The sequence below is a fragment of the Arachis ipaensis genome, chromosome B09 (genome assembly GCF_000816755.2).
Source record: "Arachis ipaensis cultivar K30076 chromosome B09, Araip1.1, whole genome shotgun sequence".
NCBI classification, from domain to species: Eukaryota; Viridiplantae; Streptophyta; class Magnoliopsida; order Fabales; family Fabaceae; genus Arachis; species Arachis ipaensis.
In genome coordinates, this window is record NC_029793.2 from 85,600,987 (window position 1) to 85,616,051 (window position 15,065).

At 35.0% G+C, this 15,065-nt stretch overlaps 1 protein-coding gene and 1 long non-coding RNA gene across 2 annotated transcripts in view; one reads left to right on the forward strand and one right to left on the reverse strand.

Moving 5' to 3' along the window:
* Positions 1-11,443, reverse strand: part of LOC110266563 — a 21,960-nt gene extending 10,517 nt beyond the window's left edge. The window contains exons 1-2 of the long non-coding RNA XR_002353977.1: positions 11,433-11,443; positions 6,691-6,695 (exon numbers count right to left, since the gene is read on the reverse strand). This is a non-coding gene — a long non-coding RNA (uncharacterized LOC110266563). The remainder of the gene's footprint in view (positions 1-6,690; positions 6,696-11,432) is intronic.
* LOC107615656 lies at positions 13,368-13,916 on the forward strand. Its single transcript, XM_016317702.1, has one exon. It carries the CDS (start codon positions 13,368-13,370, stop codon positions 13,914-13,916), a length of 549 nt encoding a protein of 182 aa, XP_016173188.1.

Below are 15,065 nucleotides of genomic sequence, written 5' to 3' on the forward strand. Positions count from 1 at the left end.
AATGAGTTCTTGAGCTTCTGTAGGTGTTTTCTTTAGGTGAATGGATCCACCTGCAGAAGTATCCAATGACATCTTAGCTAATTCAGACAGACTATCATAGAATATATCCAGGATGGTCCATTCTGAAAGCATGTTAGAAGGACACTTTTTGGTCAGTTCCTTGTATCTCTCCCAAGCTTCATAGATGGATTCACCTTCTTTATGTCTGAAGGTTTGAACATCCTCTTCCTGTTCGAAAATTTCTGTAAGGTTATCTCTAGATTGTTTTATTTTAGCTTCTCTTAGTTTCCTCTTCAGAGTCCTTTCAGGTTCAGGGTCTGCTTCAACAAGAATGTTCTTGTCCTTGCTCCTGCTCATATGAAAAAGAGGGAACATAAAAATAATAATAATAGGGATCCTTTTTACCCAGGTATAGAGGTTCCCCTGTGTGAATAGAAGAAGAAAAGAATGTAATATAAAGAAGGGAGAAGAGAAAATTTGAACACAGATGGCAGAGGGGGTTCGAATTTGGGTGAAATGAAGTGTTAGTAGATGAATAAATAAATAGAAGGAGATGAGAGAGAAAGAGGATTTTCGAAAATAAAATTAAAAATTGAAACAATTAATTAATTAAAAAGAATTTTTGAAAAAGAGGGAATTATTTTCGAAAATTAAAGAGGGATAGTTAGTTAGGTAGTTTTGAAAGAGATAAAAAACAAACAAAAAGTTAATTAGTTAGTTGAAAAAGATTTGAAAATCAATTTTGAAAAGATAAGAAGATAAGAAGTTAGAAAAGATATTTGAAAATCAAATTTTTGAAAAAGATAAGATTTTAAAAAAAGATATGATAGGAAGATATGATTAGAATTAGTTTTGAAAAAGATTTGATTTTTAAAATCATAATTAATGACTTGACTCACAAGAAATCACAAGATATGATTCTAGAATTTAAAGTTTGAATCTTTCTTGACAAGCAAGTAACAAACTTGAAATTTTTTAATCAAAACATCAATTAATGAGAATATTTTCGAAAATTATAAGATAAAATTAAGAAAAGATTTTTGAAAAATATTTTTAAAATTTTCGAAAATAAAAAATGAAAAAGATTTGATTTTTGAAAAAGATTTTGAAAAAGATAAGATTTTTAAATTGAAAATTTGATTTGACTCATAAAAACAACCAGATTTTAAAATTTTTGAAAAAGTCAATCTAAATTTTCAAAATTTATGAGTGAAAAAGGGAAAGATATTTTTTTTTTATTTTTAAATTTTGAATGATGAAAGAGAAAAACATGAAAATGATGCAATGCATGAAAATTTTGGATCAAAACAATGAATGCATGCAAGAATGCTATGAATGTCAAGATGAACACCAAGAATACTTTGAAGATCAAGATGAACACCAAGAACATATTTTTGAAAAATTTTCAAGAAAAGAAAATATGCAAGACACCAAACTTAGAAATTTTTCATGTATGGACACTATGAATGCAAGAATGCATATGAAAAACAAGAAAAGACACAAAACAAGAAAATATGAAGATCAATCAAGAAGGTTTATCAAGAACAACTTGAAGATCATGATGAATGCAATGCATGATTGCAATTTTCGAAAAAATGCAAGATGAGTATGCAATTGACACCAAACTTAAAATTTGACTCAAGACTCAAACAAGAAACACAAAATATTTTTGGTTTTTATGATTTTATGATTTTTTTGTATTTTCTTTTAATTTTTTTTCGACAAACATATGGAAAAAGAAAATAAGAAATCCAAAATCTTTAAGAAGAATTCTAGGAATCTTTCAATATTAGCCCAAAGCTCCAATCAAGGGGTTGGACATGGCTTAATAGCCAATCAAGCTTTAGCATGTAAATCAGGTAGATCAGGAACAACAGCAGGTGGATTAGCAACAACTAGCTTGCTCTTGATAATGTTGGGTTGGGAGCCCCAGTCCAAATGAATTTAGACATGGCTTTACAGCCAGTCAGGCTTCAACATGCTTCATGAAACACTAGAATTCATTCTTAAAAAATTTTAGAATAATTTTCGAAAATAGATGAGAAATTTTTGAAAGAAATTTTTTTTATTTTTTTATTTTTTTTGAAATTTTTTTTTTTAAAGATAAAACAAAAAGAAAATTACCCAATCTGACCAACAAGATGAACCGTCAGTTGTCCAAACTCGAACAATCCCCGGCAACGGCGCCAAAAACTTGGTATGCGAACTCTGAGGTCTGAGGTTGTAAAAAGAGTTCAGGCTTTCTTTAGGTTGTGAGTCCAACCATATCCTAGCTCTGTCTCTTACAGTAAAGGAGAAAAGCATAAGTCTGTAGACCTCAGGATTAACACCATTGGTTTTAACAGTGTCACAGATTTGCAAGAATGCAGCTAAAAACTAATGAGGATCTTCCAATGGAAGTCCATGAAACTTGCAATTCTACTGCATTAAAGAAACTAATTGAGGCTTAAGCTCAAAGTTGTTTGCTCCAATTGCAGGAATTGAGATGCTTCTTCCACAGAAGTCAGAAGAGGGTGCAATAAAGTCACCAAGCATCTTCCTTGCATCTCCACCATTGTTGTTATTTTTGGCTGCCATGTCTTCTTTTTTGAAAATTTCTGTTAGGTCCTCTCCAGAGTGTTGTGCTTTAGCTTCTCTTAGTTTCCTCTTTAGAGTCCTTTCAGGTTCAGGATCAGCTTCAACAAGAATGTTCTTATCCTTGTTCTTGCTCATATGAAAAATAAGAGAACAGAAAAAGAATTCGAACACAGAAAGAGGGAGAGAGTTCGAATTTTAAGAAGAAGAAGAGTGTTAGTACTTAAATAAATAAATAGAAAGAGATGAGAGAGAAAAGAAATTCGAATTTTAATTAAAAAGAGTAGGAAAATATTTTTGTTTTTATTTTAATTATGAGTTAGAATTCAAAAATTATTCAAAGAAATAAAATGAGATTAGAATTTAAAACAGTTAGTTAATTAAAAAGAATTTTGAAAAACTGGTGAGGGGTTTTCGAAAATTAGAGAGAAAAAAGTAGTTAGGTGGTTTTGAAAAAGATAAGAATTAGTAAAACAAACAAAAAGTCAAGTAGTTAATTGAAAAAGATTTGAAAATCAATTTCGAAAAGATAAGAAGTTAGAAAAGATTTTGAAATTAAGTTTTGAAAAAGATATGATTGAAATTTATTTTGAAAAAGATTTGAAAAAGAAATTTAAAAAGATTTGACTTTTGAAATTAAAGTTGATTACTTGACTAACAAGAAACAAAAAGATATGATTCTAGAATTTAAAGATTGAACCTTTCTTAAGAGGCAAGTAACAAACTTAAAATTTTTGAATCAATCACATTAATTGTTAGTAAATTTTTCGAAAATTAAAAATAAGAAAAAACTTTTGAAAATTAATTTTTAAAATTTTCAAAAATCATGAAATAAAAATGAAAAAAATTTGATTTTTGAAAAGATAGGATTTTTAAATTGAAAATTTGACTTGACTCATAAGAAACAACTAAGTTTTAAAAATTTTTGACTAAGTCAAACCAAATTTTCGAAATTTTTATGAGTAAATAAGAGAAAGATATTATTTTTTGTTTTTGAATTTTAAATGAAGAAAGAGAAAAACACAAAAATGACACAAAACATGAAAATTTAAGATCGAAACAAAAAATGCATGCAAGAACACTTTGAATGTTAAGATGAACACCAAGATCACTTTGAATATCAAGATGAACACCAAGAACTTGTTTTTGAAAATTTTTAAGAAAAGAAAAACATGCAAGACACCAAACATAGAAATTTTCAAACTTTAGACACCAATAATTCAAAAATGCATATGAAAAACAAGAAAAGACACAAAACATGAAAATGCAAAGATCAAACAAAGAAGATTATCAAGAACAACTTGAAGATCATGAAGAACAACATGCATGAGTTTTTGAAAATTTTTGTGAAAATAAAAAATATGCAATTGACACTAAACTTAAAATTTGACACTAGTCTCAAACAAGAAACAGAAAATATTTTTGGTTTTTATGATTTTATTAATTTATTTAAATTTTTTTTTTGGATTTTTTCGAAAATTATTTAAGAAAAGAAAATAAAGAGATACAAAATTTTTAATAAAAATTCTAGGAGTCATGCAATGTTAGTCTAAAGCTTCGGTCCAAAAATTTAGACATGGCTTAATAGTCAGCCAAGCTTTATGTGAAAGCTTCGGTCCAAAAGATTAGACATGGCCAATGGCCAGCCAAGCTTTAGCAGAGCATTTTCATACAACAGCCAAATTGATGGAAATCAAAAGGCTCTTGCAAATGATAAGTGGAAGCCTCGGTCCAAAAGATTAGACATGGCTTGACAGCCAGCCAGGCTTCAACAGATCATGATGAAACTCTAGAATTCATTCTTATAAATTCTGAAGAACAAAATAAAATATATATTATTATTTTTTTTTTGAAATTTTTTTTCGAAAAAATAAAAATAAAAATAAAATAAAATTACCTAATCTGAGCAACAAGATGAACTATCAGTTGTCCAAACTCGAACAATCCCTAGCAACGGCGCCAAAAACTTGGTAGCACAGAATTGTTGATTAACAACACTTCTTCACAACTCCCCACGACTAACCAGCAAGTACACTGGGTCGTCCAAGTAATACCTTACGTGAGTAAGGGTCGATCCCACGGAGATTGTCGGCTTGAAGCAAGTATGGAAAGCCCAGGATGTCTATTTTCCAACGCAATTGAGAGCGCACCAATTCAGCTTCTGTAACTCGAGAAAATCCACTTTGAGTGTAGGAGGGTCAGAATCCAATAGCATATGCAGTCCTTTTTCAGCCTCTGAATCAGATTTTTGCTCAGGTCCCTCAATTTCAGTCAGAAAACATCTAAAATCATAGAAAAACACACAAACTCATAGTAAAGTCCAGAAATGTGAATTTTGCATAAATACTAATAAAAATATAGTAAAAACTAACTAAAACAAACTAAAAACTATGTAAAAACAATGCCAAAAAGGGTATAAATTATCCGCTCATCAGGGACAACTTGGACAGGGCTCACCCAGGGGCCATCAAAAATAGGATAAATAATCCCGGCCTCTAGTAACTTAGTGACTTCTTTCTGCACTACCTCCTTCATGGCTGGATTCAGCCGCCTCTGTGGTTGAACCACTGGCTTAGCATCATCCTCCAATAGGATCTTGTGCATGCATCTGGCTGGACTAATGCCCTTAAGATCACTTATGGACTACCCAAGAGCTGTCTTGTGTGTCCTTAGCACCTGAATTAGTGCTTTCTCTTCCTATGGATCTAAAGTAGAGCTTATGATCACCAGAAAAGTGTCATCTTCTCCCAAAAATGCATATTTCAGGGATGGTGGTAGTGGTTTGAGCTCAGGTTTAGGAGGCTTCTCCTCTTCCTGAGGTGTTTTCAGAGGTTCTTCTGTTTTCTCTAGTTCCTCCAGATCAGGCTGAACATCTTTAAAAATATTCTCTAGCTCTAATTCGAGACTCTCAGTCATATTGACCTCTTCCACTAGGGAGTCAATAATATCAGCGCTCATGTAGTCCTTTGATGTGTCTGGATGCTACACAGCTTTGACAACATTCAACTTAAACTCGTCCCCATTGACTCTCATGGTTATCTCCCCTTTTTGGACATCAATGAGGGTTCGTCCAGTTACTAAGAAAGGTCTTCCTAGAATGAGAGTTATACTCTTGTGCTCCTCCATTTCCAGTACTACAAAGTCAGTGGGAAAGGCAAATGGCCCAACCTTGACAATCATGTCTTCAATTACGCCTGATGGAATTTTAAAGGAGCCATCAGCAAGTTGGAGACATATTCGGGTTGGTTTAACTTCATCAGTCAAACCAAGCTTTTTGATAGTGGATGCAGGTATTAGGTTGATACTTGCCCCAAGATCACATAAAGCTGTCTTGGTACAAGCACCCTCTAATGTGCATGATATCATAAAGCTTCCGGGATTTTTAAGCTTTTCTGGTAAGCTTTTCAGAATGACTGCACTGCTTTCTTCAGTGAGAAAAACTTTTTCAGTTTCTCTCCAATCCTTCTTATGACTTAAGATCTCTTTCATGAACTTAGCATAAGAGGGTATTTGCTCAAGTGCCTCTGCAAACGAAATCTTTATTTCAAGAGTCCTAAGATAGTCTGTAAAGCGGACAAATTGTTTATCCTGTTTCGCTTGGTGGAGTTTCTGAGGATAAGGCATCTTGGCTTTATATTCTTCAACCTTAGTTGCTGCAGGTTTACTTCCTACAGAAGTGGTTGGAGAAGCTTGCTTAAGGGGGTTGTGGTCAGCACTTGCAGGTGTCTGACCCCTTATTGGCGTTTGAACGCCAAAATTGGGTGTTTTTTGGGCGTTTAACGCCAGTTCTTCACCCTTTTCTGGTGTTTGAATGCCAAAATCATTCCTCTCTGGGCTCTTACTGTCCTCAGAGGGATTTTGGGCAGTGGCTTGGTCATCCTCTCTCAGTTTTTCCTTTCTTGTCTTTCTACTGCCTTGAGTTGAGACATTCAACATCTTCCCACTCCTTAATTGAATAGCTTGGCATTCTTCTGTTATCTGTTTAGATAGCTGCTGTCTTGTCTGGTCCAATTGTGCTTCCATATTCTTGTTAGCATTTTTAGTGTCTTGGAGCATCTCTTTAAGTTATGCGAACTATTTTGTTATAATAAGCAATTGTTGATTGAGTTCAACAACTTGTTCTTGAGGACTAAGTTCAGTGGATACTTCTTTAGCTTCTTCTTTCATGGAGGACCCACTACTTAAGTATAGATATTGATTTCTAGCAACTGTATCAATGAGCTCTTGAGCCTCTTCAATTGTCTTTCTCATATGTATAGATCCACCAGCTGAGTGGTCTAGAGACATCTGGGCCTTTTCTGTAAGCCCGTAGTAGAAGATGTCTAACTGCACCCATTCTGAAAATATTTCAGAGGGGCATTTCCTTAGCATCCCTCTATACCTCTCCCAGACATTATATAGAGATTCATTATCCTTTTGTTTAAAGCCTTGGATGTCCAGCCTTAGCTGTGTCATCCTTTTTGGAGGGAAATATTGATTCAGAAATTTGTCTGATAACCATTTCCATATTCTTATGCTTGCTGTGGGTTAGTTATTTAACCACCTCTTAGCTTGATCTTTTACAGCAAATGGAAACAGTAATAATCTGTAGACAGCCTGATCTACTTCCTTATCATGTACTGTGTCAGCAATTTGTAAGAACTGTGCCAGAAACTCAGTAGGTTCTTCTTGTGGAAGACCGGAATACTGGAAATTTTGCTGCACCATGATAATGAGATGAGGGTTTAGCTCAAAATTACTGGCTCTTATGGGGGGTATACAGATAATACTCCCATATGCAGCAGTAGTGGGGTTAGCATATGACCCTAGAGTCCTTCTGGACTGTTTATTTCCACTTAGGTCCATGATGGAGAAAGGGAGATGATGTGGATTGTAAATAAAGTATATTTTTGTTTTTATTTAATTTAATTAAGGATAAATCGAATAAAAAATAAATAAGATAAAATAAAATAATTGAAAAATAGAATATAAGTTTCAAAAACTGAAAGAAAAAAAATAAAATAAAATAAAAAAATTCGAATACTAAAATGGCTAATTAATTAAAAAGATTTGAAAAATGTTGGATATGATTTTCTAAAATTCAAGAGAGAGAAAGTGGTTAGGGAGTTTTGAAAAAGATATGTCTTAAAATTAAAGATACTTGTAAAAATAAATAAATAAAAGAAAATATTTGGAAAAGATATGATTTTAAAATTTTAAGATTGAAACTTTCTCAACAAGAAAACACCAAACTTAAAATTTTTCAATCAAAACAATAAAATAGTACAAGTAATTCGAAAATTATGAATAAGAAAAGAAAAAGATTTTGAAAAATTTTATAAAGGATTTTCGAAAAATATAACAAAAGAAAATTGAAAAAGATTTAAAAAGATAAATTTTAAAATTGAAATTCTAACTTGACTAACAAGAAACTACCAAATTTTAAAAATTTTGACTAGGTCAACCTAGGTAATTCGAAAATGATGAGTAATTAAAGGAAAAGATATTTTTTTGAAGTTAATGAGGAAAGAGAAAAACAATAAAATGACACCAAACTTAGAATTTTTAGATTAACACAAAGAAAATAAACAAGAAAACTTTGAATGTCAAGATGAACACCAAGAACACTTTGAAGATCAAGATGAACACCAAGAACAAATTTTTTGGAAAATTTTTTAAGAAAATAAAAACACAAAAGACACAAAACTTAAAAATTTTTTATATTTTGGACACTAATAATTCGAAAATGCACCAAGAAAATAAGGAAAGACACAAAACAAGAAAAACTAAAGATCAAACAAGAAAAATAAAAAAGAACAACTTGAAGATTAAGAAAGAACTAAAAACATGTAATTCGAAAAATTGAAAGAAAAATAAAAGCATGCAATTGACACCAAACTTAAAACATGAAACTAAACTCAATTATTAGTTTATTAGTTTTTATCTATTTATTAAAAATTTTCGAAACAAATCTAGAAAAAGAAAATAAGGATTTTAAAAATTTTAACAAAAATAATAATAAAAGAATCAAATTTAGTGACTCTAAATCAAAAAGATAAAATTTTCCTAATCTAAGCAACAAAATAAACCGTCAGTTGTCCAAACTCGAACAATCTCCTGCAATGGCGCCAAAAACTTGGTGCACGACATTGTGATTACACTTTTCACAACTCCGCACAACTAACCAGCAAGTGCACTGGGTCGTCCAAGTAATACCTTACGTGAGTAAGGGTCGATCCAATAGAGATTGTCGGCTTGAAGCAAGCTATGGTTATTTTGTAAATCTTAGTCAGGAGATTAATGATAAAAATGATTTTGTTTATAAAAAGTAAATAACATGAAATAAATGGTACTTGTGATTCAGTAATGAGGAACATGTTGAGGTTCCGGAGATGCTTTATCATCTGAATCTCTTCTTTCCTACTGTCTTCTTCTCTAAACACGCATGGCTTCCTTCAATGGCAAGTTGTATGATCCTCTCAGATGAAAAATACCAGGTACGATCTCTGCACGGCTAATCAACTATCGGATTTCTCGTCTCGGATGAAAAATACCAAGTACAGCTACCGCACGGCTAATCATCTGTCGGTTCTCACTAGCGTCAGAATAGGATCTCTCTATCATTTTGCACACAGTCGCTGCGCCCAACATTCGTGAGTTTGAAGCTCGTCACAGTCATCCCTTCCCAGATCCTACTCGGAATACCATAGACAAGGTTTAGACTTTCCGGATCCCAGGAATGCTGACAATTGGTTCTAGCCTATACCACGAAGGTTCTGATCTCATGGACCCGGTCCGTGGATCAAAGACCCAAGAGATACGCACGCTAGGAAGAGCAACTTGAAATCAAAAACAAATGCTCAAACACGACTCCCCTAAGAGATCGAGGCTGGAAAGCACGATCTCAAGGGAAGATCGAAGCTTGATCAGGGGCACTGTTCATACCATGGGACGAGCTATGCGAGCTGGGATGCATAAAGACAAAAACGACCGACGTCTTCCCAAAGAGCTCGGCCAAATTACTATAGGGGCCCAAGAAGGCCCAAAGCAAAAGATCACAGCCCACCTAAAGGCGGCTGACCAAAGATAAGGGGACCCACCCACAAAGGATAAGATAAGATAACTAACTTATCTTTAAGGAGGTCACCCCACACTACTATAATAAACTGGAGCATCCAAGTATATTCATATTCTGATTCTACATAAAAAAACCTACATACAACACGTGCTAACTTAAGCATCGGAGTCTCTTGCAGGTACCACTACCTTCCGGTGACCAAGGATCAGCAGCATCTTAAGGCTCAGCAAGTCGGATACGGCAGCTCTGACCACAATGGCAGATCTCCTCCGAGATCGACCTTCAGTTTCAGGTAACCCCTGGAATACTTCACAAAACCAAGAAGGAGGTGGTAGCTCGGAGTCTTCAAGCCCAAGAGACAAAGGGTGCTTCCTCTCGACCTTTACCCCAGAAATCGGGTTTTGGCACTGCTGCTTCAAGGAAGGTTATCCCTACTCCGGTAGTTTACTTAGTTTCTCTCGACCGGACCTTGGAGAGTTCGAGAACTCCATCACCTCAGGGACTTCCTTTTAAAAAATAGAAGACCTCCAGGGGATATAGTTTAATGATAAAGAGTTCTACGGGTTTTCCTGGAGTGAAAATAATATCCTCCCTTATAGCAAAATAGTCAAGGATGATGTCTTCATTCAGCATCACCTTCACCATATGACTCGTAACTTTATTCTTATGGTTGGGGTGAATATTGCTTTGACTAAGGCTCTAAAAAAGACAGGTGTTCATGCTACTCAAGCATTCCTTGACTTTGTCCAGGCCGAGGTCGTGACGTTACTAGCGGAGGAGATGAAGAAGAAAACCGAAGAGAGTTATTTGCAGACTTACGGGGAACTTATGAGCACTCGGGGAGTAGTTGAAGACAGCCCAAGATGAACATGCTAACCTTCAAGAGCATGTGGTCGGGGGGATGAATGAGTTGTATGAGAACCTGAAAGCATAAGTTTGGGTTCTTGTCCCCGACCTGGATCTTTCCTTATTTAGCACAGATAATATTGTTGTAGATGGGAAGATTGTGCCTACTACTAAGGATGAAGACAAGGAACATGTGCCCGATACGAAAGTTCAGACCGTTCGGGTTTCCCCTACTCCCGAGGTCCAGACCGAGGTCCAACCTAAGGTCATTAATGTGGAGACTTCTTCTTCTTTCGAGGCTATCATGGCAATACTGATGAGTGAGAATTGTACCGGTTCGAATTTTTCCACTTAAAATAACTTCCGTTGCAAGTATAGACCAAACCGGCAACCAACTCCGACCATCAAAGTTTAATTTCAAATTAAAATTAACCGAGAGTAATTAAACCTCGGGTCGTTCTTCCCTAGGAACTAGTGACCAAGAGCGCATAAAATTGGTTGTGGAAAGCAAGGGGTTTTCAATAACAAAGCAAATGACTAAAGGAATTAAAGAATGCTCAAAATTGCAATTAATAAACTAATAAAGGAATAAAAGAACAATGTATGTAATATGAACAAGTAAGACTCAAAAAATTGATAGAAATTTGGTTTAAAACATAAATAGAACCTTGACTTGGGATGAGTTATGGAATCCCTTCCTTGCCATAACCACAACTATGATATTTACGATGGATTAACATCACCTAGTCAACCCTTAACATCGAAGAGTAAGTCAAGTGAGCATAATTGTTATTAATCCACAAATCCTAGCTAACTTACTAATTACCTTAGTAAAAAGCTAGCGTTGGTGGAAACAATAACAAGTAACAACCCAAGAATTATCACTAAATGTTGGACACTACAACTCTAGTATTCCATATACTCATTTTTCCCAAGCCAAGGGGTGGAAATCTACCTCATAATAAAATTGGCATTTCATCAAACACATGGTAGGCATATTCTCAAAACCTTGCAAAATTGGAAAAGGCTTGAAACTAAGAACAACCAATGAACAAAATCAACAATGGCAACCCAATAAACATGTAATAAACACTAAAAATCAAAATCATTAACTAGAATTCAAAATTGTAAAACTATATATGTATTGATAAAGCAAATTAAAGTATAAGAAAGTGTAGAACAAGTAATGTAATAAAAGAGAAAATTAAAGAAATACTTACAAAAGAAATAAGCTATGATCCAAGATCAAAATTGGGAATTGAAATTGCTACTAAACCCTAATTAAAAACCCTAAGAAAGTTGAGAGAAAACCTAACCTAAAACTACCTAAAACTACTCCTAAATGTGTTGTATATTGTATGTTATGAGTGGGTGTTGCTAGCCTCTTCATATATACTTCAGCACCTTCAGAAATAGGCTAAAAGGCCCTCAAAATTGCGAGCCACGTGACTTTTTAATGAAGTCATGCGCTGGTACCTATGCGTACACACAGGTGTGTGCATACGCACACTTTTTGATTTTTGTACTTGTGCGTACGGACAGGATGTTATGCGTACGCACACTTGTCTGTGTGCTTTTCCTTTGTTTTCTTCATGTTTTCTCCCAATTGCATGCTTCTCTTCCACTCTTATCAAGCCATTCCTACCTATTACACCTGAAATCACTCATCAAAACCATCAAGGCATCGAATGGAATGAAAGTGGAATAAAATTGTTTAAAATAAGCACAAAATAGCATATTTTCACAATTAGGCATAATTTAGGGAGAGAACACAAAAGCATGCTATTTAGGTGAATAAATGTGGATTTATGTGATGAAATCTACTCAAATCAATATAAAATTTATCATCAAATGTGGATTCATCAATTTCTCCACACTTAAACAACAGCATGTCCTCATGCTGATCACAGTCAAAGGAGAAGGGTAAAAGGCAAGTAACTTGTTCAAGGCACTACCTACTGATGCCAGGGCATCTTAGGCTAGTTTCACTATCCTTTTTCCTTGTTTTTAATGGGTTTTATGCGCTTTCTTGAGCTATAGGTAAGCAAATTGGGTAGAAATTCATGCATACCGAGATTCATCCAATTATGATTTATTTAATGCAATTTTATGAGAATTATGCTATAATTACTTGTGTGCTAAGAATGATTATAATTCTCATGACTTTATCAAGGCTTTGGTGCATGTATTGGTTGATGATAGGTGAAGAAAAATATGGAGGAAGGTTGAAGAAGGAGCATGGAAAAGATGAAGAGGAAGCAACGTTGGTGGCCAAGTTGGACCACCAACGTTGCCTCAAACGTTGGAAGAGTAACAGAGCACTTCTCTGTAAACAATGCTGATGCTCACGTTTGAGGGGAAATGAAGAAGGTGAGATGGGAAGAGTGTAAGTTAGTTACACTTGCAAATGAAGAAATTCTAGATAAAGATACCAGCAAATCAATAGAGCACAGCCAAGGAAGCTCCCAAAGCAACTTGGAGAAAAAGGAACAAGGAATAGGATCTGTACAAAGCAAAGAAGCAACAAGGGAGGAAACTCAGAAACCTTATGTGCCAAAAGTACCATTTCTTCAGAGACTAAAGGGAGGTGAAGAAGAAAAGTCATATTCAAGATTCCTAGATATGTTTGCATCTCTCAGTGTCAACATTTCCTTCGTCAAAATTCTCCAACAGATGTCCACATACATCAAGTGCATGAAAGAGCTACTAGCCAGGAAGGGCAACCTGAAAGGGTGGCCAAACAGTGGTGATAAACAAGGAATGCAGTGCTCTTATTCAGAAGGACGTACTCCTGAAGAAAAAAGATCCAGGGAGCTTTCATATTCCATGTGCCATAGGAGAAACAAAAATTGACAGAGGATTTTGTGACTTAGGAGCTAGCATAAATGTGATGCCTCTATCTCTTATGAAGAAGTTGCTAATCAATGAGCTGAGATCCACGGATGTAATAATCCAATTGGCAAACAAAACTCAGAAGCAAGCCAAAGGAGTAGTCAAAAATGTGCTGGTGAAAGTGGAAAACCACTTCCTCCCCACTGACTTTGTTATTTTGGACATCGAAGAAAGTCACCATCATCCCATTATTCTGGGAAGACCATTTCTAGCCACTGCTAGAGCTCTGATAGATGTGGAACAAGGAGAGTTAATCTTAAGAATACATGATGAACACCTTACCTTCCGTGCTTTCAAATCTACATCCGAATCCGAGCCAGAACCTAAGGAGCCAAAAAATGATCACAATAACATGTGTAAAAGGGAAAGAAACAGTGAATCAGTAGCTGAACCACTGAAACAATCCTTGGTGAACAAGCAAGAACTTCAAAAGATACAGCAACCAAGAGAATTCAAGAAAGAGCTGAAGCCACACAAATCAAGAAGAGCCGCTAACAAGGATCTCCCTAACACAACAAGAGTCAATGGAGCACTGATGGAAGAATAGAAAAGAGTTGTGAAGAAATTGCCAAGGGGATGGAGAAACAAGAAGGTGCCTACAGAAGGTTTTTCCCCTGGAGACAAGGTCATATCAATCTACCATCCATAAATCCCACCCTATCTTCCCACCATTCCATCTCAGTTACCTCAAGTGTTCACCATCAGAAAGGTCCTTTCCATGTAGCATCTAGAAATCATCAAGGAATCAAGTGGAGAAAGCTTTACATTGAGAGGATAGGACCTCAAGCATTACAATCTGCCCTAGCAGTAAATCAACAGTCAAGCTAGTGAAGCTAAAGAAGCACTCCATGGGAGGCAACCCATGATTTACTTTCTTTGTTTTTAATACTTCAGTATGAATAATAAGTGTTGTTCTAGCATGAATTCAAGCTCGTATAAATAATTTTGACAATTATTATTGATATTGAGAAGCATATGATCCAATTCTAAGTTTGTTTACCTACAGGGACACTAAGATACCTTTAAAAAAAATTATCATAGTGCCAGTTTGACATTTGTTTCTTGGAATATATAGCCAAACATTAAGTTTGGTGCTCTATATATTGCAAGAACAAGTCATGAGATTCAAATTTTCTTGAGTTTTGAAAGTCATGAAAATGCAACCATGGTTATAATTTTTAGTTCATGTTTAGAAATAGCAAAATAAAGTCTTTCTCATGATGGTTTAATCAAAAAGTGACACAAATTTCGTTGAGATTTCAATGACAACACTTGGAGGAAGTGCCACTTTGAACCATATGATCAAACACTATGTTTGGTGTCCTTCAAGACTATACATGGTGGCACCAAAAAGAGTCACAGTTAATTAAACTAGCATGAGGAATGATAGTCAAAGTTTTAATTTTAAATGTTAATTGTTCTCTTGCCGCCACCTATTAGTACTCACTCTTTTGTCTTGTTATGATGGTTAGGTGAGCAGAGAACTATTTAATGAAAGGGACAAGACAAGGAAGGGTAAGGCTAGCATGAAGACAAAAGTGGATCACATGGCTTGAAGGGTGAGTCTGGACATCCTTGGAAGAAGCACTTGGAAGACCGAAGAGATATGCTTCATGAAGAGGCAACTTTTGTCTTTATTCAACCTTGCATGCACAACGTTCATTTATCACTTGTCCCAATGAATCCCAGCCACCCA

Excerpts from the sequence above, each read along its gene's own strand:
- LOC107615656 (XM_016317702.1), top strand. The coding sequence starts at position 13,368 with ATGCCTCTATCTCTTATGAAGAAGTTGCTAATCAATGAGCTGAGATCC.